The 9,542-nt window shown below is 52.6% G+C and overlaps 1 protein-coding gene across 1 annotated transcript in view; it reads right to left on the reverse strand.

The window, feature by feature from the left end:
• Nucleotides 1-5,333, reverse strand: part of MAPK4 (mitogen-activated protein kinase 4) — a 23,427-nt gene extending 18,094 nt beyond the window's left edge. The window contains exon 1 of the mRNA XM_009323068.1: nt 4,269-5,333. Within this exon, the coding sequence (XP_009321343.1) occupies nt 4,269-4,814 (546 nt within the window). The 5' untranslated portion in view covers nt 4,815-5,333. The remainder of the gene's footprint in view (nt 1-4,268) is intronic.
• Between the last annotated feature and the right edge of the window lie 4,209 nt (nt 5,334-9,542).

The raw sequence follows: 9,542 nt of genomic DNA on the forward strand, positions 1-9,542 counted from the left end.
GCAGGCGGCTGCAGTGCCAAGAGGGGACTCAAAATAACAACAACCCCAAGCTTTCGGAATGATCCCGGTGCAGCAGCAGACTGCTGCCTCTTCAGAGCATGTTTTTTAAGCTTATATTTAAAAGACAGGTAGGGCAGTTCTAGGAGAGGCTGGGAAAGACGCCGGGTTTGCAGGAACGTTGCTCCATAATAAAATAATAAAACTGCCGTTGTGCATGGCTCCAGCAACGTGACGTGTGTTCTCATCGTTTTGGGATGACAGAGCGCATTTATTTCAGGACCGCAGACTATTACATGCTTCATCAGAGGACAGAGAAGGAGAACAACCGAGTCGGGGTCACAGCAGGAAGGCTCGGCGCTGGCTGCACGGGGCCATGGGCAGCTGCCCGAGGGCTGAACGTGGAGGGTGGTCCCCTCCAGGGCGACTGCGGAGCAACATCCCACGTCCTCATCTCCTTTGAAGGCCTCCTCATGATGACCCACCTGGGAATTTTATTATTTTACTGGACGAACTGGAAGCTATTATGTTTGCACTGATTAGCAAGTACAAAACGAAGGGAGGACTTCAAAGGTTTGAAGATGTTCTGGAAACTATTTACCACAAGAACTCCCCCTAAAAGGGCTGCTGCACCCCTCCTTAGCGTGGAATTTCTGCCAATTAATTCTGTAATTAACGTTGCCAATAGGCAAAGGGAGAGAGGGTCCCCTGGCAGCCCCATGCAGATGCCCCCAAGCGCTTTGGGGCACCAGGCAGAGCCCCAAGACGAGGTAATCTATCTATCTCGTACAACACGGGCAGGCTAAGGAGCATCCCATTTCGCTGTCTTGTCACCCGAGTAAAGGGATTCAGCAAGTCTCCATATCTCCATACAACAGGCATTTCTGTTGTCTTCTCAGGCAGGACCACCCAACCCAACGGCTCCTCTCTGACCAGCGCTGGGCAACACGCCACGTGGGATGCACGGCCGGGGCTGAGTCTGCCCTCCAAAACATTTATTATTTTTAAGTCTAGCCATTCATTAGTATTTATCCCAATTTTTAATGCTTGACTTTGCTATCTCCCTGCTCTCCCATCCCTCCTGCCCACCACGAGCTCAAGGGAGGACAGCATCTCACTTTTACACCTCCTTGCCCCCCCAAACTTGGGGCAGATCACATCTGGACTCTCTTTTGGAGCCAAAGATATTTATTAGGGCGTAAGAGCGAGGATGGACAAGTAGATGGGCAGCTACGGACACCCAGGCAGCCTCTGAAGAAATGCAGGCCGGGGCTGGACCACGGGGGGAAGGCAGCGAGGTGTGGGGCAGGCAGGACCACGAGGCTGCAGACGGAGGGGGCACTGCAGAGCGCTCCGATGGTGAAGGCGAGATGCTTGCATTCAATAAGGAGGTGGTTTATGAAAAGGGAAATGCTCAGCTTTGACTGTTTTGCATAAGGATAAGGACCTCATGGAGGCCGGAGCTGTCCCTTATCCTCATCTCCAATGCTCCTCCGCTCTCCGTTTGGGCGCCAAGTCGCACAGCAAAGCGTTCAGAGCACAAACAGCGGCAACCAGGTAAAAAGGGATTAATGTGGAGATGTTCTAGAGGGATAAACAGCAGGATTAGTGACTCCCGAGGATGAAAAGAGTAGTAAGAAGGAAAAGAAAGGAGCCTGCGCGGCTGGATGCTGAGAGCATCAGGGAAGGGACAGGGTGACAGAGAGAGGGGTATGCACTGTCGCGTCGAAGCAGCCTGTGAAGGTACAGACCCAGATCCGGTCATGACCTTGGCAGCTTGAAATTCACCTCATCTACTACTGGGAAGTTTCAAACGAACAGATGCCCCCACGCTGCTCTTACCACATGGAGAAAGGGATCTGAGCAGCGAACACCGGCCAAATGGTGGGAAAACCGCAGGCGAAGCTGCTCTGCTTCAAAGCTGGTGAAGGCCAGCACTCCGCTGCGGTCCAGGGCATCTCCCGGAGTAGGAGAGCTCTCCCTTTCCCACCAAATTATCCTAATTAAATGGTTGCCTGCTGCAAGTCATGTAAACAAGACACGTTGCCAAGTAAGAACTATTATTTAGGTGGTATATGTATTTCTAAACCGTGTTTAAAACTCCGCTCGCAATCTACCGCAGTTATTATTTGCCATTTTAACACTCAGCAGGATGGTTTGGGATTTGAGACACATCGGGTCACAAGAGCTGTGACCTTTCAGATGGATGACAACACACAACCTGCAATTTTTCATGTTAGCAGAACCCAGCCATCAGTCTAAGCACATTCCAGATACAAACTATCATAGAGGAAAAAAAGTCCAAGCCCTTCCTCACTGCAAAGGCTTGCAAGCAAAGTATTATTCTAGAGCTGTAGCTCTGCGCTGCCTTCAGAGGTTTGGACCTACGGGGTCTTTTCAGCAATTATTTACCCAGGGAGCAGGATTTCATCTGCTTTTGGGCAGCTCTGCATTAGCACCTGCTGGCAGCACCAAAATTCGGGGCGTAAGGATCCTTGTTCTGCTCAACGCTGGTCAGCAGCGGGGTGGAGGCTCAGCAGCTTCAGACACGGTGGTGCTCTGGTCCTCTCCCTCTTGCTGACGCTTTCTGCGAGAGCACAGACCAAGGAGCTTATAAATCTGTATGAGCCCTTGAGGAAAGTGGAGGTCAGAAGAGAAATATGGAAAGGAATTGATTTTTCCGAGTCATCTGAGAAGAGCTGGAAATCAAAGGCGGGACTGACCCAAGTCCCATCCAAGCCCTCCTGTCATATCTCTGCCTCTGCAGTGCCCGTCACCTGGCTTCGGCAAACACAGCCCTCCCCATCGCCAGAATTTACAAATAGCTGACATTATTTGTGGTGCTGAATGCTCACCACAGCGCTGCTATTTTCGGCTCTGCTCTGGAGCGGTATCCAGGTCTCGCTGCACAGTGGGGATCTGCCGGTTTTTTTGCACTGATGCTCCAGCCTCCCAGCCCTGGGAGGAATCGGAGGATGTTTGTGCAATGGCATCTTGCAAAGTTATGTCCCACCACGAAACTGCAGCCCTGGCCATCCTCCTGACAGCTCTTTCCCACTGCACTGGCTGTTATTAAGGCGACAGAGAACTGCTTAGAAATAACAATAATTCTGCAGCAGACACAGACAGACGACTCCTACCCTGATCCTGCAGTCTCCGACGAGATGATGCTCCTTAAATCAGTGACTTTCTGCGTTCACGTAGCGCTGCCTTATTTGCAGGGGTTTTCTCTGGGAGTTACCCTCCCTTGGGAAAAGCCTCTGAATGCACCTGACTTTAAAAAAACCAAACCAGCCCAAACAACACACACTTAAAAAGCCGGGAGCCTCTTCCTGAGCTGGGTAATAAATAACCGGTGAGGAAGGGAGCACAGGAGGGGCAGGCAGCAGTGACAAGGACCCCGCACTCACTCCCCAATGTCCCTTGCAACCTTCTTCCTTTTCCCCAGGCTTTCTTTCACCCCGAACCCCAGACTCGAAACCAGAATAGATCAGGGCTCACCTTCAGGATCACGAGATTGTCTTTTTGCCACCCTTTTCCCTCTCCCCTTCCCTGCCTCCCTGAGCAAAGCAACGGTGCCCAAATAAGAGCCGCGCCGGGCAGAAACCCACCGGTAAATGCAAAGCGCGTTTAAACCTCGGCACAGGCGCAACGGTGGGTCCATGGGGGACACTGAACTTGTCCACACAAACATCCAGCTCAAGAAAATAGATTTTTATCTTATCTTACCTTACAATACCAAACAGAGGTGAGGACAAAGACAAGCAGAGTGGCTGGGGGCGAGCCAGGTACGCCTTCCACGTGTTTCCACTGTGGGGATGAATGGCAGCTCGTGTTTCATAAAAGCAGCAAAGCAAGCAGCACAGAGCTTAGTCATTTAAGTAAAGCGAGCAAACGCACGCCTCCCCACAGTCCATCGCTGGGATGGAATAAAATACATGAGTATATATTTGATATATGTGATATAAAGGGATGAAAAACACCTGAATGGCACTTGAACCTTTCCTGTTGAAGCAGCACTGGAGAGCCCTGGGGCATGCTTGGCAGAGCTCAACCCGTGGGCTATGCCCGGGAAACACGTCGTGGCTTGGGGCAGGGACGGCGACCACCCCAGCAGGGCTTACAGCTGCCCAAACAGGCTCAAGGACCAGTTTCTCCCGAGAAGATCCGCTACGGTCCGACCGCTTCACCCTACAGGCGTTCAACGCCTCCCCGTGCCGGCCGGCAGCTTGCCGAGCCAGCACCGGCCTCGGCAATTTGGCATTGCCTACCTTGTGCGAGTAATGCTGATCCACGATTCTGGCCAGCCCAAAGTCGCCGATCTTCAGCACCAGGTCCTCTGTGCTGATGAAAATATTGGCCGGCTTGAGATCACGGTGGAGGACGTTGGCCGAGTGGATGTACTTCAGCCCCCGCAGCAGCTGGTACATGAAGAGCTTGGCGTGCTCCTCGGCAAGCTTCCCCTGCTCCAGCAGCCGCGCCAGGTCCGTCTCCATGTACTCCTGGACGATGTACACCATGTTAAACTTGAAAAAATCCCCGCGCAGGTTGGTCCCCTTCGGCCCCAACACCTCGTACACCTTCACGATGTTATCGTGGTCCAGGCGGCGGATGATTTTGATCTCCCGGAAAGCGTGCTTCATGCTCCGCGCGTCGCTGATGGTGATCTTTTTCACCGCCACTTTGCGGCAGCTCTTGCTGTCGAGGGCTGACAGCACCAGCCCATTGGCCCCGAAGCCCAAGGGGCGAAAATTAATGAAGCGACAGCCCAGGTCATACCCGTACATGCTGGCGATACAGTCGCACTTCTCTGCCATCGCGGGCTCCGTCCTCTTTTGGCTTTTTCCTCTTCGTCACTTGAAAAGCTGGGAGAGTCGAAGGGCTTCCAGATGGCAAATGTGGTTTGAAATCAAGCGCCTCATTATTACTTACAGCTGCTCGGGGGGGTCTCCCTCTGAGCCCATCACTTCAAGATGACAAGCAGATGCAGTGAAAATAGATGCGAACACACACACGCACACACACAAATAAAATGTTTTAAACTGGGTGAGAAATCAAGGGGTAGAAGAGACTTTCCAAGCAGTGTGGATAAACACAGCCCAGAGATCTCTAGCAAAACAGAAAGGATATTTTTCTTGAGACTAAAAGATCAGTGCTGCTACATTTTTCAGCCACTTTTTTGTTCTTCTTCTCTGATGTCTCCGAGACAATGCCGAAGCGTGGGTCTGGCGGTGCAGCTGGACGCCCGGCCCCACGTCCCCGGCGTCTTAGTGCTGGGGCAGCTGGCCAGCCCCACCGTGGGGCAGAGCCCAGAGCAGCCCCATGGCCCCTCCGCTGCCCCAGACCGTCCCTGCCCACAAGTTTTGACAGCTTTTTCCCCACCAGCGAAGCGCATCCAGGCACCGGCCAGGCTCCCCAGTGGTCAGCAAAGCTTCGCCCTTCTCATCGCTCCCCTTTCGGTACGGGCAGACCCCATCTTCCCCGTCAGCAGACAGAAATCTTGACGGCAGCAAACATTTTGCGGACCAAAACTCGCTTTATCGGCTGCCTTCAGTGCAGTAAGTTTCCACGTTTGCAGTTCCAACACCTTCCCCTTGTATGCCTTTCGCTGGCGAAGCCAAGTGCCACCTGATCTTCACAGCTTGCTGGACGAGTTCCCCGCGCTGCGCTGCCCAGTTATCCCTCAGCAGGTCTCAGTCCCGCTCCTGGAAGAAAAGAAGAGGTGGATTCATTTGATACCAGCACTGCCTATGCCCTGCCTACGTAATGGCTTGCTGAAGGTTAACCATGAGCAAAACCGTGACCTTTCGGAGACTCATTAGTTATCCCCTCCAAAGGCACGCATCATTACCAGCATTTTTCAGATGGTTAATTTTTCCTTTTCAATTTGTAATACACAGAAAACTGTAACTCTTCCTTTCCCCTTTGTTGGTTTTTTTTAATTTTCATCTGTCTGAAAATGTTACAGAGCAATTTGCAGAAGGCAAAGGTTGAACAGTGCACTGTGTCTCCGGCTGCCCATTTAAACCGCATCGCAAGGAAAGCAGGGTAGCAGCCCGCGAGGGTATGAACCCTCCCTGCCGAGCAGCTGAGAGCAGAGAGTGCCACGGAGTTTCACAGCTTATAACGACCAAAATTGCTTGGGCAAACGAGGCGGTGCCACCCTGTCCGGTTTTGCAAAGAGCCTTAAAAACTGTCTGCGAGGGTGGGACTGCTCCTGAATTCGGGGTCCCACAGCAAACCTTGGCAGCAGCCTGGGGACGCCGCTGGCTCCGTCCCTGCGGTCGCGGGGAGCTGCCAACCCCTTCCCCTCATGCAGCAAACCACACCGTTTCAGTGCATTTATAAAGGGAGACGCTCCAGCATCGCTCAGCCTGGGGCGCGCAAGCAGCTAACGACACAGCTCGTTTCTCCTCCAGTGTGCCGGGGCAAGGAGGAGAGCATCCTCATCGAGATGGACGAGCTGTGTCCTTAGCTGCGGGGATTTGCCATCCATCGGCAGCACCTGCGACCGCAGCTCAGGCGCCCGGCTCCGCCGAGAGTCACTCAGCACAGGCAGCCGTCCCGCTGCTTCTCCGGCAGCTTTGCTGGTGCTGAACGCAGGGGTGGGATGACCCGGTGGGAAAATAGGAGCTGACTTCATCTCTCACCGTGTCCTCCGTAAGGATGCGCTCAGCACCCAGATGCCACAAGAACGCTTCCCCATCTGTCCAAGTTTAGCAGCTACTACCTTCAGAGGCACAAGCCAGCTCGCAGCCTCCCAGCTTGGCTCTTCTCCTCCAGGAGGCCGCGGTTTCACAGACCCAAGAACTCCTCCATTCAAACACATGCTACAAGACAGACATAGGGTCCTGTCCTGGTTTCGGCAGGGATAGAGTTAACTTCCTTCCTAGTAGCTGGTACAGGGCTGTGTTTTGGATTTAGGATGGGAACAAAATTGATAAGGCACCGATGTTTTAGTTGTTGCCAGGTAGTGCTTACACTGGCCAAGGACTTTCCAGCTTCCCATGCTCTACCGACTGAGAAGGCTGCGGGTGCACAAGAAGCTGGGAGGGGGCACAGCCAAACTGCCCAAAGGGACATTCCATACCATGGGACGTCATGCTCAGTACATAAACTGGGGGAAGCTGGCTGGGGGGGGGCCGCTGCTCGGGGACTGGCTGGGCATCGGTCGGCGGGTGGTGAGCAATTGTACTGGGCATCACTTGCTTTGTGTATTATTATTATTATCATATTATCATCATTATCATTTTATTTCAATTATTAAACTGTTATCATCTCAACCCACGAGTTTTTCTCACTTGTGCTTTTCCAATTCTCTCCCCCATCCCACTGGGTGGGGGGGAGTGAGCGAGCGGCTGCGTGGTGCTTAGTTGCCGACTGAGGTTAAACCACGACAGGTCCTATGGTCCTCTTTGAAAGTACAGCTGAATAGATAAAAATATACATATATAAAAAAAATATAGGAATGATAAAATTTAAGTTGTGGTTTTTTTCACCCCCTATTAATACGAAAAGGCTTTATGACATCCTTGGCATTGAGAAGCTGGAGAAATGAACGTGGACCCAACACAAGCAAGGTGAGCAACAGCAGTGAGTCGCGGCGTCTCAGGAGCATAACCCCGTATTTCAAAGCCTCTCTGTGCTGACACACGCTCTCCTGAGCGATGGAGGAATCTCTTATCACGGTGCGCTGGCTTTTAAAGAAAAGCAAAGCAGCAGAGGAACCTGCTGGCACCACGGCAGACCCCTCACCCAACTGCTGGCAACGGCATGATGGGCAAATACCAACATCTGCTGGGGACGAGGATGCAGATCTAGCCAGAGGCACGGCCGATCCCAGTATTTTGGGGGTTTTCCTGACATAGTGTCATTTTCCAGTGGCATGTCGCCATGCAGGGGTGGCCATGGGCAAGGGACCACCTCTTGCAGACGCGCCAGTTAGGAAAAGATGGTTCAAAGCCCTCAAAGCACTTCAAGTTTTCTAGATAAAACACTGCAATTTTTTCACCCGCAATTAATTCGTTTAGAAACAGAATTGAACAAAAGGCACGGAGTGTTAGGAAACAACTGGGGTTTTTTCCCAGATGATCAGCTCATGGAAGCTTTCGACCTACCATGTCTCCCTGCCAATGCACATGAATCTCAGACGAGCAAGGACACCCTCTCCTGCCCAGCCCCTGCCCCGCTCCCAAACACCCCCCGACGCCTCGTTTTGCTGCACCCCCTCTTTGCCATGAGACCCGCGTGCTGACCAATGCCCCGTGCCACCCGCCGAGGGGACCACCAGGTCCTTCTGAAGCCGAGGAGACCCACAGGGACCAGCCAGCTGCACGACAAGGGCTGTGACCTTGCACGGGGATGTCCCAGATTAGACACTGGTCCCAGTGCAGCAGAGGGAAGGAAAAAAATAAAGTTACCGTGGATCTGCTCCCGCTGTGTTCTCCATGCCAGATTAATGCCTCTGTTATAGCCCTTAATCACCAGAGCTGCTCCATTAACCCGGCAGTGGGTTCACAGCCTGGTCCTTCACTCTGCACTCCCCAAGCATCGGGCATCGCCGGCAGTACCCTCCTGCTCTCTGGCAGAAGTTACCCAGAGTAACGATAGGGAAAACCTCAAACACTGAGCTTCGTTTTGGTTTGCAACCATCAATTAAAGGTGGTAGAGATGCTTCAGGCCAGCACGGAGCAGCTATTTGAAGAGGGATCCAGTTAACGGTTAAAATAAAGACGTACGGACCATATGACGGCAGAGAGGGATGTAGGCAGGGCAGGGATACCCTCCGAAGAGCGGCTGTCAGCAGTTACCAAGCAGTTTGGCAAACACTGCTTGCTCCTGTAGTTGGAAGCAAAAATAATTACAGCCTCTCTTCAATTCAGCAATTACCTAACACTGGCTTTTGCACGCAAGGATTGAACAGAGAAAGCCGCTCTTGCTATTAGGAAGCGGGGCAAGCCAGAGAGGTGCCTTGGTCCATAGTCACAGGAGGGAAAAAAAGGATGAGAAACGAGGAATGAAGGTGAAAAGGAAGGTAAATAAATCCCGAGGCTTTGCAAGGACAGGAGGAAAGAGCACCCTGTGCAGGAAGGTTACCCCTGCGTTGCAACCCAGCTGCATGGCCACGGAAAGAGAGCACACGTTGCTTAAACCCTAAGAAGGCGGCGGGGGGTTTGAGGACCACGGGAAGGTTTAAGGGCAGGCTGGGAGCTGATGAGCAACCAGGGGGCTGCAAGAGGTACACCTGGCTGCAGCAAAACTGGAGCTTTTCCACTTGTGGTGCCTAACCCGGGTTTCCTAAGCCTGCACTGAAGACCTCAGTCTCCGCACGGGTCTCCTGGATGTCTGAGGAGGAAAAAACCCCAAGAAAAATAGCAAAAAATTCCTACTGGCAAAGGGAACTCTGTGAAATAGCTCTTGGGTCAGTATGCTTCAACAAGGTGCCACGCTGGGTTTGAGATCCATCTCTGTACCCCATCTCTCAGCCCCACCACATTTCTCAGCTTTTTGGCACTATGAGCCAAACTCCACAGGGTTTGCAGAGA

This window comes from Pygoscelis adeliae, unplaced genomic scaffold (assembly GCF_000699105.1).
Source record: "Pygoscelis adeliae isolate BGI_AS28 unplaced genomic scaffold, ASM69910v1 Scaffold174, whole genome shotgun sequence".
NCBI lineage: Eukaryota > Metazoa > Chordata > Aves > Sphenisciformes > Spheniscidae > Pygoscelis > Pygoscelis adeliae.